This window comes from Camelus dromedarius, chromosome 31, assembly GCF_036321535.1.
Source record: "Camelus dromedarius isolate mCamDro1 chromosome 31, mCamDro1.pat, whole genome shotgun sequence".
In the NCBI taxonomy this organism is placed as follows: Eukaryota; Metazoa; Chordata; class Mammalia; order Artiodactyla; family Camelidae; genus Camelus; species Camelus dromedarius.
In genome coordinates this window covers 2,990,646-3,010,541 of record NC_087466.1, presented here as the reverse complement: position 1 = coordinate 3,010,541, position 19,896 = coordinate 2,990,646, and the positions used below count along the sequence as shown (strand labels likewise).

Genomic DNA, 19,896 nt, shown 5'->3' with positions numbered 1-19,896 from the left:
CCCGGGGGTCTGTCCCAGGCCCACAGAGGGAACCACACTGGGACCCTAGTGTCCCCGAGCTCTCTGGGGCCACAGGAGGAGCCCACACCTCCCACAGCCCTTCCAGCCTCCTGGGAGAACGGGCAGCAGACCAGGCCCTCAGGGGCTCCCTGCAGAAGAGGCCAAGGGGCAGGAGGTTGCAGTATGAAAACGCAGTCCCCAGAGGGGAAGGGGCCACCTGAGGATGTGGGCACAGCTAGGGGGAGGTGACAGGGCTGCACACGCAGGCTCTCGGGCTCAGAAGCCAAGGGAGGGGGAGCCCATGCCACTCACTTCTCTGAGGCTTTGGGCGCGCTCTTCTCCTCGCCCCTGGCAAAGGGCCCTTCCGCAGCCTCCTTCATAAAGCTGACCAGCACCTCTGCGTCGACCCCGGAGTCAGGCCTCCCCAGGAGCTTCAGGATGGAAGCGTGGAGCCGGAAGTACACCTGGATGACAACGCTGGGGTGTGAGCTGCCTCCCGAACTGCAAAGGCTCGTCCCTGCCAGTCGGTCACACTGACTGGCCCACCCAGCCCTCACTCAAGGCCAGCTCCACCATCAACACAGACGCGGACTAGCAGCATCCCAGCCCAAATGCTCCTCAAGGGCACGGGGACAGGGAAGGAAGCCCCAGCCCCCTCCACTGCATCTTGTCCAATAAGAAAAACAAGTCAAAAAACAGAAAGGAAACATTACCATGTCTACATGTTAGTAGGAAACAAATCTAGAAAGACGAGGACGCGGCCAAACTGTTAATATGCATTATTGGGGCTAGGGAACGAGGGCCACAGGGCACTTTAACCTCCCACTTCAAACACCTCTGAATTATCTGATTCTCATATTTCTTTTTAACCATGAATATGTGTTAATTTTATAATAAAAAAAATACCTAAGTGCAAAAAAGGCATAAGTAAGCAGATTCTGTCCCAAATTTCAAGCTTTCTGGACATGTGGGATTGGCGGGAGTGGACACAAAGCCTCAGAAAGGGCGAAGCTAACAAGCCCAGGGCTTAGGGAAGACAAACGCACCCAGATCTGCACTGTGTCCTCAATTTCCTCCCAACGAAGCATGCTGGCTGCAGCCACCAGACCCTCCCAGGAAGGCCATGGGCACCAGTGAGAGCACAGGGTGAGCACTGGGAAATCACAGGCACAAATCCCAGTCCACACTTGCTCTGCTCTGAGGGGGCAGTGGAGGGCCCCGAATCGGCCCCTGGCTCAGTCCTGCCAGGCTGGGTGCCCCGGGCACACCCTGCAGTAGCAGTCTCTCACCCACACCTGGGGATGAGGGCGCCGGCCCCTTCCCGCCAGGCCGAGGGCATGAATGCTACACTCACATCACCACTGAACCCAATTCTCAGACTAGTGTGCTAAAGAAGAGAGACCAAACGCTCCCTTCCTCAGAAAGGACGGCAAGCGCCCCTCAGAGACAAAGGAAAAAAGGCTGTGTGAACTGAACTGCACACAGAGAAGTTCCGGCTGCTGCAGGGGTGTCACTGGGACCGTGAGCCCTATCCCCAGGGAGCCGGCTGGCCCCCCACCCCCACCCTGCACAGTGTCACCTCCAGGGCCTCCATGGCCAGCTCAGGGGGGTTGTGGTAGTGGATCTTCTTGGGGTAGCGGGCCGCCTCCTCATGCAGGTAGTGGCCAGCCTGGCGGTAGTGCAGCAGGTAGACAGTGGGCGGCTGCTGCTGCTTCTCGGCCACCTTGCCCAGCATGTAGTGGATGAGCCACTCTTCCTCGTCCCCGTCACCCTCGCAGCGGGCCGCCGATGTGAAGCAGTGCCTGGCGGTCTCCAGCATGCTGTCCCGCCGGTCCTCCATCTGGAATGAGACAACAGTGCCCAGCCAGTCTCAGCCCTCCTTACCCTGTAGCAGCCTGACTGCAGACATGGGATCCTCCCAGCAGCCCCAAAACCCAGAAGCGCGACCACCATTCCACTGTGGGAGGCTAAGCACCAGGAGGCCTGGAGACTTCGGGGTCGCACACATCAGACACAGCACAGGGCTGGACTGACACCCAGCTCACCCGCTGACTTTTGTCCTTTCTTCTACCTCCTCCTGCAGGACCTAACACCGTTACAGGCTCATGAAGTACCCACAGGCCAGCCTCTAAAGGCCCCAACCACAACCTACGTGGCAGCAAAGAGAGGCCCTGTGCCTGGGCAGGGGAGAGCACAGCAGGAACTGTGGCCGGCATTGCGGGAAGCCCGCAATAGCTCCTGCACGGCGGCAGTCTTGGGCCGTGGGCAGTTCTGAGACGAGCCTCTGTCGCAGGCAGCGCATCTGTCTCGCGCCCCTTCATGGTAAGCAGGCAGAGCTGGGGGGACAGGCCCGGGCCACAGCAGGTTTTCTCGCCCCCTCCTCTGCACACTTCCTAGGGACCAGGGTGTTTGGAAGGGCGGATCCCAAGCCCTGTTCACCGCCCGCTGACTGGGGGCCTGTGCGTCTGGGGCGGAACCTCCTGCCTGCAGAGTCAGCCAGAACAGAGGGCCAGCCTCTACGAGGTTTTCCCACAGGGACCACCACCTTTTCCCGCCCCTGCGTGAGGAGCTCTGGGCCAGTGTCCTGGGTGCTATTCTCGCAGGACGTCCACTCCCCAGGCAGGTGTCCCTTCACCCCAGGACTCTGGGGCTGGGTACCACAGTGAGGACTGTGCAGGGCCCAGGGCAGCTGCTCCAGTGCCCAGGGTCTTGGACCCTCCTCTCCATGGCCCCAGCCTCCTCCCATCTCCTCTCAGGGCAGAGGAAGGAGAGGCTGTGAGCACCAGGTTCTGGCAAGGGCTGTCACAGCACGGCGACGCTCACTGCTGGACGGTCCCTCTCCAGGAGCCCCCAGCAGCATCACCCTTCCATCACTGCTGTGTCCCTTTCACGTTCTTCCCTATCAGTTTAGCTTCCACACCAAGCACACCCCATGTTAGTCAGAAAGAGCAACAAAGAGCTGTGACCTCTCTGCAGGGCTGGGACTCCCCCGCTCAGAGCAATGTTGGAGGTGGGGCATCACGAGGCCAAGGGTTCTGGGAGCCCGTGACCTGTTCTGCAGGGTTGCCAGGCACAGGAGAGTCCTGGGCATGAAGACAGAGAGCCCCTCAAAGATGGAGGGGCTGTCAGAAGATGAGGGTAGCAGCCATGGCTGAGGGTCTTCCATCACTGAATCCTCCCAGCAATACCCCGATTATTAACAGAGCCACTGTCACATTCTGTGATTTGACTGCAAATGATCAGTTCAAGTACAGGCCCCCTTAGCACCCTGCGCTCCTGGGAGATCTTCCTGGAGGTGGTGTCTTACTGCCACACCCGCCCAAACCTGCCCATTGGCCCTTCACTTCCACCTCAAGGAGCCAAGGGTGCCCTGAAGAACACAGACCTTGGGCCAGACACCCAGCACCCTACACTGGGCAAACCCCACAAGAGGGCTTCAAACTTCCCAACAGTGTCAAGAATTGTGCAAGGGAACAAAGAAGAGATGGCTGCCTCTCAATGGCCCTGCTCTTCAGCCATCCCGTCCCAGGAGCCGGGCCCTGGCCCACTGGGTGTCATTGGGCCAGGGATCACACTGCCACTGAGCCCCGTCCTCACCTGCTGCACGAGCTCGGGGGGCAGCTCAGGCCTCCACTGCTTCAGCTGGCGTGAGGCAAAGGAGTGCAGGGCGTAGGACATGGTGCCGAACTCAATCCACAGGGACAAGTTGGAGCTATCGATCTCTAGCGCCCGCCGGAAGCAGCTGAGGACAGGTGTGGCATGCCTCCAGATGGGCCCGTCGCTCTTCAGCTCATTGGAGTTCAGCTTGTCCTGAATGCGGCTGGCCCGGGCCAGGGCCATGCCTGCCCAGGAATCGAACCTGCAGTCACAACAGGGCACTAGCTCACCTGCCGTCCACAGGCGAAGTGCCCACCTGGACCAACTCCGCCCCTCACTAACTCTGCAACCATCACCTGTCCAGCCACAACTCTGAGCCTCGGTCCTTGACCCACAGGATATGGCCCTGCAGACCCACCTCAAAGGGAGAGCGCCCAACCAGCACAGGTGACTCAGGCCCTCACGGGCACCCAGCCACTGCTCTAAGCACCACCACCACCTGCAACCCAGACCACCCCCAGTACGGACTGGCCTGTCACTCAGCTTGCCTCTGTTCCCCTGCCTGGAGGGGGTCCCTGCAGGACAGTTCTGACAGGAAGGAAAGGGGCTGCTCTACAGGCGCAGAACAATGGCCCGGCCACAGCACAACCTTGTGACCTGTAACCCTGCCGACCCCACCCTGGCAGAGCCGGCCTTCCACTCTCAGCGACCAGCAGCAGGGGGCACCCAGGACCCCTGCCACCCAGCTTCCACCCGGTTCTCCCACGGGTACCCTGAACAGACCCTGCCCTCTCCAGCTCAGTCCCCAGCAGCAAGGTGGACAACAAGGGGACCACATGATGGCTGAGCCCCCAGCACCCTGAGACCACCCTGAAGAAACTGACATTGAGAACTCAGAAGCCTCTCTGAGACATTAAGACGATTTCGAGGCCCTCGAGAGTCTGGCACTTTCCAGCACAGAGAACAGACAAGGCAGCAGCCTCCCGGGCAGATGCTGCCCTCCACAGGCCAAGCATTCCTAACTGCCCCTCAACCTAACCTCACAACCAGCCCCCTGGCTTCCCCAGAGCATGTAAGGTCAGGGAGATGCATTGCTCACGAGGCTCACACAAACACTCACTGCAGTCCCAGCCCCAAGGACGAGAAAGCACCAGTGAGGGAGCAGGAGAGAAGCCTGGAGACTCAGTGGTGACGGAGGACAACAACGGAGCAGGCTGCGCCCCGAGGCAGGTCCTGTTTGCACCCCTTCCTCCTGGGGGGACTGCCCCGGGGGGCGAGCACAGGGTGGGTGTCAGCCTCCCCCGCAGATGTGGGACCTGTTGGGGACTCTCCACCTGGGCCAGTGCCTTCCACATTGGGGCATCTCCTCTCTAAACTCCCAAGCGTCTGCAGCAACCCCGCCACCCTACTGTGAGAGAAGGGGCCACATCACGTGTGTGCCCACGTACCTGCCCAAGACCAAAACAGAAACTGCTGTCTCCCATCACCAACACAAGTGAACAAGAACACAGACACGTTATCACAAAAACTTAAAATGCTCCCCTGGGGGCCACCAGGAGCCTCATCCCGATATGGTTCCTGATGTGAGCAGAGCAGTGCCCAGCCCATACGGGAGCACTGACCCACGGGGACCAGGGCACCAGGGACAACATAAGCTCAGGAGGGGCATGTCTGAGGCCCGCACTCCCACCTGTGCGGGGCAGGCCTGGTCCTGGCACCAGGCTCAGGGTGGTTTCTATGGTGGAGGGCTGAGCTGTACTGGGCCTGCTCCCCCGCTCCCCCCCTCCCCAAATGTCACTTTACAAAGTGCCCAGCCAAGGTGGACCACTTCTAGCTCAGCAGGAGAGTGTCTGTCACACAGGTGGGGAAAGACACTGCTGCCAGCACCCTCACAGATGCTCTCCCCACAGAGCTGCCACCAAGCACTGCACCGGAGTGCTTTGCTGTCTACCAGCCACCTGCCACGGCTCCCCTGCACCCGGCGGACTCAAGAGGTATGGAGAAGAGTGGTGCCCAAACTTGCATTTTAGCGAGCACAGAAGATGAGGCTGAGCTCATGTCTGCCTGCCTGCGGGGGCAGGGCCAGGACAAAGAAGGCCCAGGGCCACCAAGTCCCACATTCCCAGGGGCCTCTCCAGGCCTGAGGGCTGGTGCCTTCTGAGCAGGCTGGGGGAAGGCCCAGTAGAGCAGTCGTGACCCTCATGTCACTGACTGAGGGGCCATGCCAGGCTCCCCGCCCCCTGGGACCAGTGGGCATTGTCACCTCCTCTCTTCAGAGGTGGAGGCAGTAGTGACTGCTGTCTCTCGCGATGAGCACTTGGCCAGCCTGGGCGCAGCTCTGACGCATGGCCCAGCCCCCAGCAACCCTGGGGAGGACAGCCAGAGCCACCACCCTCTCTGCCTAGAGGAAACCACAGGCTGAGCAGAAGGGGATCCGGGGGAGCCTCGCCTGCTGCTGGGGAAGCCAGGTGACTGGCTTCTCCACAGATCCCAGCCCTCTCCCGGCCAGCTGGGTCCTGGCAAGGTGAAACTCGCAGCCCCCGCACGCTCTCAGGAAGGCTCCCAGGGCCCACAAGGAAGAGAGCAGGAGCCTCACAAGAGGCTCTGCTGCCAACACTCCGCGCCAGACAGGGACAGAGCTCCCGGCTTGGAGGTTTCTACTACCCTCTCCCTGCCCCAAGAAAGAAATCGACCATAGTCAAAAGACACTGCACACCAGAGACTGACACACTGTAACTGACTATATACCTCAACTAAATAAGAAAGATTGTAGCAGAAAAAGCTAGAGCCTCACCAGCTGACTCCGGGGGGCCAGGGGCCAGGAGACTAGGCTGGGACAGGTGGACGTCTGCTGCCCACTCTGAGCCTAGGCTGCCCCGGGGCTGGGGAAGACAGCCCTGTGCTGCTCTTCTGAGAGTCTGCCTTTCCTTGGCGCCACCCCCTCCGCACTCTCTCCCTCCTGGGCCTCCCCACTGGCGGCAGGGAAACCCCAAGCTGAGCTGCCTTCCCCAGCCCTCCCACAGCCCCCACCCGCCCTCCCCTAGCCCTCACCGCAGCAGCACTGACCTATCGGGGCAGACGCAGATGTCATGCATGTAGAACTTGATGGCCTTGGACTGCTCCTTGTTCTTGAAATGGTAATCAGCCAGGAGGTAGTAGAGCTCGTTTACCACCGGAGGGGAGGGGTCAGCCCCTTCTGGGAGGCAGGGCACCTGGCAGGTGAGAGGGCAAGGATGCAGGGAGGCACAGTAGGGACTCAGGTGTGACCAGGGCCCTGACGGCAGCGGTGTGGGACACGGTCCAGGCGCCGAGCTCCTACCTCAGTGGAGGTGCCTTCAATGTAGGCAGAGACTCTGTCCAGGCTCAGGGCTGGCCTCTCCGTGCGGGGCACGATGGTGGCGATTCTCTTGAGGAGGTTGGCCAAGTCAGCAGACACGGTGCTGGTCTTGTAGCTGTCAAATTCAGGAAGAGTCTTGGGCTTAAAGTACTCAAACATGAACAGGGCATCCTCCCATATCAGGTCCATCTGGAAAGAAGGCAGAGGCGGGTCACTGTGTGGTCCAGGTAAAGAACACGGGGAGTTTGTCCACGGAAATGCATGGTGTCTGATGTAGGCCAGCTCACAATACACAGAGAGCCTAAAATGACTCCTATGTACTTAAAATACCTGCTCACCCACTGTAATCTCCAAACCCAGGTGTCTGGTGAGCAGAAATGTGAACCAGTGCAAGCCCAGACTTTATGAAGACAAACACTGGAACCGAGGGCGCACTCTTGTGAGTCACGAGGCCACACAAGAGCCAGGTTCAGGGATAAGTGCAAGAGGCAGACCAGATGCCCCCAGTGCCCCAGCGCCCCGTCGGTCCTCTGGCTGACAAGTACTGACCAAGCACTTGCTCTGGACCAGGGTGGGTCTGCACACTGTAGGGGCCCTGCCCAATGGAGTGCACGTTTAGGGGATGAACTCCCTTAAGGTCAAAGAATAACTGACCGTGTTAAGAAGCCATATCATAAAATGACACACCTACTAGTGGTCTGAAAACCACACGACAAAAAGTGGAAACCTTATGCGGGGAGGGTATAGCTTGGTGGTAAAGTGCATGCCAAGCATGCAAAAAAGGTCCTGGGTTCAATTCCCAGTACCTCTGTTTAAAAACATAAACAAATAAATAAGCCTAAAATTACCTCCCTGCCATTAGAAAAATTTTTTAAAAAAAGAAAAAAAGAAAAACAAAAAACAAAACAAAACAAAAAAAGGAAACTTTCTAAGGAATGATATGCATTATCCAAACTGGGGGGAATCTACTGGAAATTGCCAGTCTGCATTTCTGAATGATTAGTCAATATTTACAAAATTAGTCTCTGAAAGGAAAGCCCTTTTCCTTGAGATTTCGATAAGACTAGTCCACCTGACACAACTCCAGCCCACCTGCCGGGCTGTGAGACAGCGAACCTGACACCCTCAGGAAGCACAGGCCCCAGCGAGCCCAGCCCCTGGGCAGGGGTGGGTGGCGCCCTCACCTGCTGGGCCGAATGCTCCTCCAGGTACCTGGCCTTGCTCTTCTTGCTGGGGTAGCTGTACAGGCAGTAGAAGCACTGCTCCAAGGCCGTCTCCAGCTCCTCCTTGTACGGGTGAGTGTCTTCAGAGGTGGATGCGGCAAGCTCCTTCTGGAGAACGCGCACCTACAGTGGTGACGGAGGAGGCACCTGGCGGGGGGGGGCCCGCAGCCCTCGGGCACAGTGGGCCGCCAGCTCTGTTACCCTGAGGGGCGTGTCTGGGCCTGTCTTGCTAGGGGGTGGTAGTCACCTTCGAGGAAGCCGAGGGGCCACTCAAGGCCCCCCATCCAGCACCCCACCAGCTTCAAGCAGTGCTACACTCATCCACCAAGCCATTCATCTGCCCCCCCAAATATCTACCTAGCACCTTCTTATGCTGGGCAGGGAGATACCAACTCTGCTCTGGGGAGCTCAGACTCCCACGAGGGACCATGAATTAAACAGAGTTGTAACGTAAGATGACTCATCCCAGGAGGGCCAAGGGAATCTCGAAGACAGACGTTAGTGAGGATCACGGAAGAGGTGGTGTCCATGGATGTTAGACCCAATGGCTACTGTTATGCCAACTATTAGCAAACCATACTTTCAAGCATCCATGGTATTTTTACTGAAACTAGACAAAAAGCAAGTCTCAACAAATACCAAAGATCAGGTATGATGTAGATCACAACCTCTGAACATAATTCAATAAAATTGGAACCAATTACATAAAGATAGCAAACACCATGCTCATGGCATGCAGCTAAAAGTATACTTGGGAAAACTTACAATATTCAACACATGTATTTGAAGAGTGATCACTAAAATAAGCATTTACTTCAGTAAGTTAGAAAAAAACACAAAGCAAATCCAAAGAAAGTAAAAAAATAAATAAACATTGAAGTGGCAATGAATGAACTAGAAAGCAAAGAAAAAATTGATCAATACACCAACAGCTGGTAGTTTGAAAAAACTGATTTTGATAAACTTCATTAAAGACTCATTTTTCAAGAAAGAGGAAAAGAAGCACAAATAAATGGTTTCCGTGATGAAAGAGGGGGCATAACTAAAGGTGCTAAAGAGAGTCTCATAATCATAAACAAATACGATGAGCAAGCTGATGCTTACATGGACACTATTCCAAAAACATTACTGACTTTAGAACAGAAAATCTAAATGAACCCATAATCACCAAAGAAACAGTCAACAGTTTAAATCTTACTCTGAGGGGGTTGGGGACAGGGAGAGGGACTGGCAGTGTGCACGCCAGACTGAGGGTGGGGTGCAAACTACAGCTTGTACAGCTCGTGGGGCAAACCCTGTATTGCCTGTTTCTGTACAGCCTGAGAGCTAAGAATGGCATTTACATTTTTAAATTATTTTTAAAAATTAAAAGGAGTTCTGCTCTGTAACACATGAGAATTATATGAAAGGTTCATCTCCCACAAGCTTTCGCATTAAACCTTTATACACTGTTTACAGCTGCATTGGTGCTTCAAAGGGCACACCTTTGAAGTGGTTTCAACAGAGACCGTGTGGCCTGAAAGCCTGGAAAATTTACCCTCTGTCCCTTTACAAAAGAAGTTTTGTTGACTTCTGGCCAAGACAACAGGGGGAAAAAGACTGAAAAGGAGGGAAGACATATGTATGGACGATATGACTGTCTACATAGGAAACTCGAGAAATCCGTAACCCACCAGAACGAAGAAAAGCAGTAAGCAAAGGACCTGTGTGTAGGAGAAACTTCACAGTCTACCAAAAAAGCCACCAACTGAGAAAACCCGGGAGCAGGACCGTCTAGTCACCGGCCCTTCCCTCCAGGCGCCACTCCCCGAGCCCTGGCCTCACTTTCAGCTTGTCCCGGTCAGCACCAGGGTGCAGGCAGGCAGGGCACCGGGACAGACAGACCCTGTGCAGGTGGAAGGGGAGACGGCAGAAGGAGCTGCAGATCCCTGAGCAGCAGGATGGACAACATAGACTGCCTGGCATGATCCTTCGAAAACTGGTTCTGGACTCCAAGCTGACCCAGGGGAGCTCCCAGAGGCCCCTGGAGCTCACAGGATGGGCCAGACACTCCAGCATCCACAGCTGGAGCTGGAGCTTGCCCTCCTCAGACACTGACCTGCTCCGGGGCCCTGAGCCAGCCAGGGCTCCCTGCCAAGACTCCATGTCCTCAGCACCAGAGGTGTGCAAATTGTGAAGCCTCTCGACACATGAGCTCTACACACAATCTCGGTCCCATTCACTCATTCAACCCACACTTATTAAGCACCTACTATGTGCCAGGTGCTCTGCTAGGTGCTTGGATCCATCAGTGAACAAAACTAGAAAATACACCTGCATGGAAGCTGCATTTCACTGGCAAAGAGACAGACCAACAACAAATAAAATGGCACGCTGGGGCCAGAAGAGGGCCCATGGAGAGCAGGGGGCAGAGGAGGGGGATCAGGAGGACAGGAGCCATGTGTTCACCATGAAGGTACAGAGCAAAGGTCAGCAAATCTTTTCTTAAAGGGCCAGATAGCAAATATCTTAGTAAACATGGCTTTAGAGCTGACATGCAGGGGAATGGGCACGGCTCCGTCCCACTGACCCATCTATGACCAGGCACCAGAGCTGGGCTGGGTGCCCCTCTGGCCCTGTAACTGGTCTGTGTGCCATCCAGCTTCTCACTCAACAGCAAAGTCTGGGAACAAGGATCGGGCTGCTTGTATCCCGAGTCAGCCGGGCAAGTGAGAGGAAGCCCACCTGCGCCCCCCGAGCATCTCCTGAGAGAATGAGAGCAATCGCTGCTGACGGAGCAGCCACTATAGCCTGAAGGGTGGTGCCTGACAAACGGACCAGCGGGCGGCAGGAGAGTGAAGTCACCACCTCTAAAATTACTAACAAGGCAACTGAGTCAGACCCTGTACCTGCACGCAACAGACTCAGTGAGGGCCAGGGGGTCTACGTCCACCAGCAGTTCAAGGCCAGGTCCAGAATCCTGGGCCTCAGGTCGCAGGGACTCCAAGCTCAGACTTTCTGGCAACTGTGAGTTATCACCAACATGCAACAGTCAGAGAAGGGCAGGGCCCAGTGGCAGGGGAAGGCCAGGTGAGCCCCAGCAGCACTTACGTAGAAGCGCAACAGAGCCCCATCAGAATTGCAGCACCAGGACCTCCGGCCCAAGTACTCGTGGGCTGTGTTGAGCAGCATGAGGGAGGAGGGGAGCACGGGAGCCTCGGCCATCACTGTGGGGAGACCAGACGGACAGATGGGTTAGCATGGGGTGCATATAGGAGCAGTGGGGTTCAGCCTCTCCTGTCCTTAACACAGGGACCAGAGATTTCCCCTTCTTTCCTTTCTCATCTTCCTGCCGTTTCAAATATGTAATGACTTGACTGACTCTACTAAAGCAATACGTGCTTATCAAAAAACAATTCAAATCACACAGCAAAGTATAAAGGACTGCTTCCTCACCAAGCTCCAGCCCCCAGATAACCCACGCTGGGACATGGAGAACAGCCCTGGAAGCATCTTTCTATGAGTGGGTGAGACACTTTGAAACAGAAAGATAAGTAATTTGTAATGATGGAACCCATAGTACACACATTACTGCTTAACTTAAACACTCTTATGTTTAGGTCTATTTAAACATAATAGAAGAAAAAAGAACTATCAAATCTCAATTAAATATTCACCACTGGAACTATCATTAGTTCCCTAAAGATCCCTTGGTGCTTTTGAAACTCTAGGCCATAACCTCGTGGTCTTGTAAGTAACACTTTCTAAGAGGATCAGGATAGAGTACGTTAAGGCAGAACATGCTAGAGGAAATCACGCCCCGTAGAGCGAGGGAGGATTCTTTCACTTTTTCTTGGTTAGTCTCCGTCAAAGAGACTAACCAAGAGACATGAAAAGTGCTGGTAAAAAGAAGTCGGAAAATCACTCAGCTTGAGCCATTCTGGGTTTTCGTGGGTCTTCTACATTCGTTTCCATATTCAGCAGCACCGAGAACGATGACACAAGATCAGTGACAGCAGTGACACGTCCTTCCCCCAGCTCCCTGTTTTGCTGTGCATGTTGCCTGCAGTGCTTCAAGGTTCTGTCCTGCAGCCATGAGCCCAGCTGCTTTCCCTCAACCGCAACTCCACGTGGACTCGGTGCTCATCGAAGAGTTCTCTCCCCTGGGTTTTCCGGTCCTGAGGAATTTCATTCTGACTAACGCTGGTTCACTGACTTAACCCTCCAGCCATGTTTCTAAGAAGCACCCGGAGGAGCTGGAACCCACTGTAATTACAAACTACTTGGCCAGCTGCCTTGACTCACGCTTTCCCTGGGAGCTGTGCAGACAGTGGACATCAACCCAGCTGCACTGGACACTGCTATGGAGAAATCTGAAATGAGTCTCACTCCTTGTCCCGTGAAAGTAAATCGCTTTTTCAGTTTAGAAACCTAAAAAAATCTTTATCCTTAAAATGGATCCTTAACCAGGAGGTATCTTGACATATTGTTACCGACTTTTCTTGGTATACACTGCACTTTGAATCTGCGGATTCAGCTGTTACTACAATTTAGAGACGGCTTCCTGTATTTGACGCCGGGTTGGTTGCTTCTCCCACTTCACTGCCGGAGCCTTGCGATCTGGGGCTCTGTTCACCATTACCCTGGACCACCTATGCTTTCCACATCCATCACCTTCTTAGCCACACTCCTCACCTCAGTCTGTCACATTCACTCTGCTTCTTGCTATTTGTTAGTGTACGACGGCCAGATATGGTTTGTGGCGTTTTCCTTAGTTCTACAGTTTTCCTTTTCATTTCACTGTTTATCGTCTTAAAAACTTTACAAGTGATTTCCTCGTGCCCACCATTCACAGGACCTCTGCCTCCGCTCCGTGATACCTGCTTTCTTCCAGGCCGAGATGGCCCACTTTTCGCAGGGTATGTCCTTCCTTCCTTTCTGTCCCCACTTGGCATGGGGTAAGCACACCTGCCAGGTCACTTCTCTCTGTCTCACTCACAGTCAGCCAGGGAGGCTGCTCAGATCAGGGACGTGCCCCAATCACCAGGAATGAATTTTCTAGGGTGCTCTCCCATCAAGAAGGCCAAGCTGCCCTTTCCTTACAGCTGTACTATTAAAGTGGGCATCTGGCTTGGTCACCTTCCACAGCCAGTGTCCACAGAACAGAAGGGAGACCGCTTGACCAGGGCTGTGGGCAGTCCTTGTGGGGCCACAAGGTCTCGTTCTCTCCTGAGAGCCCCTTAAAGGAAGGGTGGCTGCATGGGGAGAGGAGTGCGGTCAGACAGTCTTGGGGGCAGCTCCTTCGGGGTCTGCTGTGGCTGCAGAGGCTCCAGTCCCCAGACTTGTGGACCCCCAGGGGAGCCACGTCCAGTCACTGAGCATGATGGGAGGGCACAGGGACCTGGATAGGCACTCGCTGCAGAGCCCCCACCAGGTGGCCAAGGCACAGTCAGGCCACAGCCCAGGTCTCAGTCTGCCCTGCATCCTCTCACGAGCACAGATCCCCAGTGAGCCATCTCAGAGTCTGCTCCAGAGAATCAGTGTGTGACAACGTCCCGCACTAGCCCCTCACCACCAGCCAGAAGTGCCCTCCGTGCCATCTGCCCCAGAAGGCGCAGGACCCAACAGCAGCCCCGCCGCTGCCACGGGGGCCATAGCACCAGCCATGCTCTACAGAGGAGAGGACTGTCAACGTACCATCCTCCCTCGGTTCTCCTCCTGGGGGTGGAGGCAGGGACAGGCACCAATCCAGTGGCCAGAACCCCTGATCTGTCCCTGGGCCTGGCCGTCCAGAGACACGGCATTTGACTGTTCCCCTTATTTGCTTACTGACAGGTTTTTTTAAAAAACCGTGTTGTGTTTGCACAATTAATTGGGGAGAAAAAGAGACTCTTTATCTGGAAGTCTTTTTGTATCATTCTTATAAGAAAAAGAATACACATTTATAGCTGCAAACCTTAATTTTTCTTTTCTCACCACTAAAACCTTTTTAGAAAACACACAGGCAGCACCATTTGTCAAGAGCTCTAAAGATATCCGTTCTAAAAATTTATCAAATAAATCAATTCAGCAGAAACAAAAGGGTACAGTGAGGTGTTGGTGACAGAGTGACCCATAAGAGAGAAACAATGCAGCTGTCTTGACGGTCTGGCAGGGGGTTCATCAGACCAGGGCACCTCTCGTCAGCACCACGAAGACCACGGGATGAAGCGGACACAGCTTTACAAAAGGGTGTGAGAGCCTCTCTGTCTTGCTCCTTCTACATCCAACCCACACGGACCAGCTCCTCGAGTCCCTGCCCAGCTCCCCGGGTCTCCATCAGGCCTAAGCCCAACGCCCACCCCCCCTGCCACTCTGTCATGATGCCATGGGTGCTGTGGGTGCTGTGGGCACCCTGGGCAGTCCCGTCTGCCTCCCCCACGTCAACTTGTCAGGCCAGAGGCTCTCACTCACAGAGGCCTGACAAGCAGTGAGCAGCAGTAACTTTCAGGGGAGTAAAGGCCAAAGCGGGAGCAAGTGGGAGGAAGGAATCTCAAGTTCACTCCGTGGTCGTTGCAACACAGCTGACTTTCCTGTCCGCTTTGCTGACTTGTCAAACACTGAGGAAAAATCCCCAATAAATTCAATTTTAAGCTGGTTGAACAAATATGTAAGTCGAGTATTATAACCACAGCTATATAAAAAGTACATGTGTATTGGCCAAGTTTAGGTAGAAAATGCAAGAACACCAAAGGGGAAAGCTCCCTTCGGTAGGATTATAGACACCCTGCTTCAATGCCGTTTGGCTGCTGTTTCCATGTAGTCTCTTCCACCAAGCCGACCCGCTCCAGTGCCGTCCCCAGGCTCCCCAGGCCCCGGGCAGCACTACCCCGGCCTGGACGTGGGGAGCCGACGCTGGAGGTCACACACCCAGAAGTGGAACCTGCACTGCTGGCCCAGCCTGCCCTCCAGCTGCCACATCCTGGCCTTGAAGGCCCACATGCAGGAGAGCTACAGGGCTGCATGGGGACCAAAGGAGGTGGCAGGCATGGCGCTCTTCATGGGCCCTTGCCACCTGCCATTTCCTCCGCATTGCCACCCGCACCAGATGAGACAAACATCACACGCCACAGCTCCGCCCCACGCTGTACAGCGAGCTCCCTGGGGAGCCTCTGCCTCCATCCAAGTGCCACGAAAAATCCTGCCAACCAAGCCCAGGCCCACTCACAGCGCCTGGCCAGGGCCCTGCAGCCCTGGGGCAGAGATAAAAGGCCAGGATGTTCAGGCTGAAGGCCACCCCACTGAGGGCCACCCCCACTGGCCCAAGTCCCAGCACCTTCGTCAGCTGGGTTCTGGAGCTGCTGCTGGTGGCACAGGGAGCGGAAAGTATCCTCCTCCTGCCGGATGACCCGGTGCAGGATGATCCAGGGCAGCACGGAGGAGACATGGGGCTCCTTGGGCTCCTCCTGCACGGCCATGCTGCAGTCGATGACCTGGGGGGGGGGGGTGTCTCAGCAGGGCTGGTGCCCCAGCACCTAGCAGCATGCCGGCACGCCATAGACCAGAGAGCCACAGCCACAGCTGGCTCTGCCCTCCCTCATGCCGCCTGCAGTTCCTGATGCACCAGACACGAGGCTGACTGCTGAACGGGGCACGGGGGAGCTGACAACCCAAGGAAGGAGAGCTAGGATCAGCCTGGCTGCTGTGAGGGAAGCAAACAGGGGCCGCAGTGGGGCTTCAAGCAGGGGAGGGTCAGGTAGAAGTTTCCAGGTGAGCGGCTGTGCCAGGCCCAACCCCAGAGAGGCACCTGAGAAGCAGGGGGTGAGGGAGGAGGCGGAAGCAGTAGTCAGTGCGCCTCCAGTGACCGCACCCTGGAGGGAGGCTGCCAGGGGAGGTGCGCGAGGAACACATCCCTAGTTCTTGAAAAGGTGCCTCCATGGAAGGGCAATGAGGCCCGAGGGTGGCCTGGGCTCAGCAGAGCAGTGATGCCTGCAGTGCCAAGTGCAGCCCCGTCTCTAACCCCAGATGTGAGCGGCCCCGGCAGGTCTGCTATCAGTGCACAACTGGCCCGGCTGCCGCAGCCAGAGAAACCCACACTCCCTTGGGGTGCCCGCTGTGAAGGAGGGGCCGGCAGGGCAGGAAGGGGCTGGTTACCTGGATGAGGTTGTTGGTGAGCCGGGTGAGGACGGCAGTGGAGGATGCCTCCTCTAGGATGCCGCCACTGCTGTCTGCCGAGAGCGCCTGCTCGATTCCCCCCAGCAGCTGGGTTACTGTGGCCACCCACTCCTCTTTGGCGGCCGCTTCAGTGGCATTGACCATCTGCTGGACCGCCTCATTCAGAGCCACTTCGGAGCACTCGAAGCACTGCTGGTGGTCCTCCAGCCGGAGCAGGGAGTCCTGCACGCGGGAGAGGGTGGGGAAAGGCGCTATAAGGGGCGGGGAGCGGGCAGGGAGCTGGGGACAAAGGCACGAGGGGCAGCTGACCCCACCACCTAGTTGGTCCTCCCTCGAGCCGCCACCAACCGACCGCAGCTCCAGCACCACGGCTTGGGGGGGGTGGTCTCCACAGGGAGGGCTGTCTGTGGAGGGGGCCTGAGCATGGCCACAGAGGGGTGGCCTTGGCTCCATCAGTCCCTGCCTCTGGATGCCATGTCAGGGAGGCCCGCAGATAGTGCTCCGCAGAGCACCTGGCCCAGCCCTCTGGATCCCACACCTGCTCCCACTTGCCTTCAAATCTCCCCTGCGAGCGTTGCTTCTGTCACGCTCCCCTTCCTTTGTTCCAGGTCTAGTCTGAGCCTCCTTTATCACCAGGCCAGCTGGTGAGTGGGACTCAGCCTGGCCGTGAACGCACAGAGCTGCTTCTGGGAGCCCCATCAGGCTCTGATCTCACCCTAGCCGAGAGCTACCACCCTCAAGGTGACAGACAGGTGTGGGGCAGAAACTCATCTGAATGCAGATCAAAACCACCTCCAACTTTAGACACCCTAACTGCCAAGATATCGGGACCTATTTCTTTAGGGAATCAGCACTCGAGCAGGGAGGGGCCGCTGAGGTATGATGGAGCCATGGGCACAGATGTGGAGGCCACAGGCCTGAGCCGACCCCTCATGACTAAAACAGGCCCGGGGCTGGGCCACCAGAAAGTCAGAGACGAGACAAGGACATGACACCACCCTGGCACGTGAGGCCAGGGAGAGCTAAAAAGCAGAACGACCACCGATGAACACGGAAGCCTGGTCACCAGTGGCCTTGTGACAGCTGGCACCCACCCCTGGTTTGCTGCGCCCCAGGCCCAACGCCCACAGCCGCTAACTCAGAGAATCCCCATGCCGGCCCCCGAGTGAGGACAACGCCCATCCCCACAACAGAGGGCTGAGAGGCCACCCAGCGCCCCGCAGACGCAGGTGCCCACCAGCTCAGGACAGAGGCGTGGGGGGAGCCCAGAGAGCACTGCTGTCCTTTCTCTTCAACCACTCCATCCTATGTGGCTACGCACCCTCTCTCCAGTCTTTACACTGTGTGGGTATTTAATCCACTTTCACAGGGACTCAGTAGTTAATTTAGACAGTAGTAAGAGAACACAGGCAGACACACAAACAGGGGGATGGGATGGCTGGTACCCTGCTGGCTCTCCTTCCTCCTCTGCTGAGCAGAAGTTCAGAGCCAAGCGCGGGCTCACCCCAAGCCAGGCAGACCTCTAGGTTCCACTCTCCCCGCGCCTTCTGACCACAACTTCCTGGCTGCCGAGGGAGCAGGTTTTTACTCCCACTTCTCTCTGCTACCTTCTCAAGGAGAATTCTCCAGAGAATAAACATGTGCAGAGCAAACAGGACAGGCGGCTGAAGGCACAGGGCAGCACACACCTGCAGCAGCAGCAGCTGGGCCGGCCTCTCGGGAACAGACGTCATGAACTCTAGGTGCTTGGCCCGGTCAAGCCCGCTGGTGCACAGGGTGGGGCGGAGCAGGCGCACGACCGCCTTGTGGTCGCCAGCCTCGTACAGCCGCTGGGTCTCCTCCAGGGACTGGCACCGCTCCAGTGACCTCAGGTTCTTGTCAATCTGGAAAAGGCCCGGAATCGCTGCCTGACGACAAACCCCTCACAGGCTCCTTGAATACGGCTGGGGTTTTGCATTTATCACACCCAGACAAGGAGGACAATGAATACTTTACCAAAACCATTTCTGTTAAGGTCAAGGCATTCAAGTCTTTGAAGAATAGACATACCAAAAAAACAAAACCACCTCAGAAGCAGAGAGGTTCCAGAAAGTATCTGCCAAAACAGTAGGGCAGCCTCGTGGTCACAGCTCAGCCAACCAGACTCCCGGAACCACAGTGTATCAGGCTGCCAGAGACCTGGCGAGGCCCCGGCCAAAGGCTGGCACTCACTACTGACCACAGAACCCTCTCCTCACAGGAGGCCCACTGTAGTCCCTGGACATCAGCAGCAGGGGTGCTGCATGTGGCCTGGCCCTGAAACCACTCCGCAGGAGTCTGAAGTCCACCTTTGGCTAGTGTGGACGCGTCACAGACATGGACCTGTGGGCATGGGGCCTGAGGCTGCAGTGGGAGCAGGGTTGGAACCCCAGCCCCCTGACCCAGCCCCAGGCCCAGACCAGCACTGGCCTGCTTCTGCTGGGTGCCTCCAGCTCAGCGGGGTCACTGCCACACACAAGCCGGAGAGCTGAGCAGCCACACTCTCAATTGTGCCGGCAGACACCCCTGCTACCGGCACCTGCCCCTAGGGCGAGCCCCCGTCAGCAGCACACCTGCGAGTCCTTAAGTGTCCCGTGCGCCAGAGCTGCCTCTCCCGGCCTGCAGCCTGCCCTGCTCAGCACGGAGGGCTGCTGCCTTGTCCTCACAGACAGGGTGGGCCTCTGACCAAGAAGACAGCAATAAACAAACGCCCACTCACCTCCTCCAGGGACACGACCGAGTCGTTGTGGAGGTTGGGCAGGCGGATGACGATGTCTCTGGGCTCAGCGCCCACCTCAGCACGAACAGCCACGGAGCTCTGCAGCATCTCCGTGCAGACGTCATAGTTTTCCAGGGCCTGCTCCATGTCTCCCTGCGCAGGGGACGGGCACTGACTGCGCCGCCCCGCGGCCTCATCCCCCCAGACTGCGGGCCCCATGAGGGCACTTTCAGCCAAACACTGCTCTCCCCGCTAACAGGGCGGGCATGTAGCTGGGGCTCGGTAAGCATCTGTTGGATGAATAGCTGAGTGGATGATTCACACCACTCTGAGGGGCGTGTCTTTAACCTCATGGTGCAGGTGAAGACACAGGACCCAGAGCAAGGTCGGGAATCTGCTCGAGACCTTGAGCGAAGGTAGCAAAGCCAGGATCAGGCCCAAATCTAGACGTAGTCCCGAGTCCAGGACTAAGTGTGGCCGTGTCCTCATTCTCCTGCAGTGCCCTGGGCACCAGTGCACGGTGCTGGGTGACAGGCAGCCCGCATCAGCCTGCAGACAGGCTCCACCAGGAAGCCCTCCAAGAATTCACCCAGACAGGTGGCTACTCCCGTCCAGAGAGCACTGCACCTCCCTGTGCGTGCACTCAGGCTCCCAAGAAAACACACAAAGAGGCCATATTGTATGGTCTACAGGGGTATACAAGATCCCTTCCAGAGCTGCGGTTGTGCTGGGATTCCCAAGATGTGCCGATTCCCCACCATATCCACTTCCTTAAACTAAGCCCAGGCCCCAGCAGTGCCGCACACATGCACACACACCAACCATGCGCCCGGCTCTCTCCCCACCGACAGGGTCCTTCCTGGAGGCCA

The 19,896-nt window shown here is 56.7% G+C and overlaps 1 protein-coding gene across 5 annotated transcripts in view; it reads right to left on the bottom strand.

The window, feature by feature from the left end:
• The window catches only part of CABIN1 (calcineurin binding protein 1), a 92,797-nt gene that overhangs the window by 50,496 nt on the left and 22,405 nt on the right, over window positions 1-19,896 (bottom strand). For all 5 annotated transcript variants that reach the window (XM_064481028.1, XM_064481031.1, XM_064481029.1 and 2 more), the window contains 11 exons: window positions 19,028-19,180; window positions 17,979-18,173; window positions 16,270-16,512; window positions 15,452-15,608; window positions 11,248-11,363; window positions 8,119-8,280; window positions 6,917-7,123; window positions 6,664-6,809; window positions 3,598-3,859; window positions 1,580-1,840; window positions 313-464 (listed from right to left, as the gene is read on the bottom strand). In XM_064481028.1, the coding sequence (XP_064337098.1) occupies window positions 313-464; window positions 1,580-1,840; window positions 3,598-3,859; window positions 6,664-6,809; window positions 6,917-7,123; window positions 8,119-8,280; window positions 11,248-11,363; window positions 15,452-15,608; window positions 16,270-16,512; window positions 17,979-18,173; window positions 19,028-19,180 (2,054 nt within the window). The remainder of the gene's footprint in view (window positions 1-312; window positions 465-1,579; window positions 1,841-3,597; window positions 3,860-6,663; window positions 6,810-6,916; window positions 7,124-8,118; window positions 8,281-11,247; window positions 11,364-15,451; window positions 15,609-16,269; window positions 16,513-17,978; window positions 18,174-19,027; window positions 19,181-19,896) is intronic.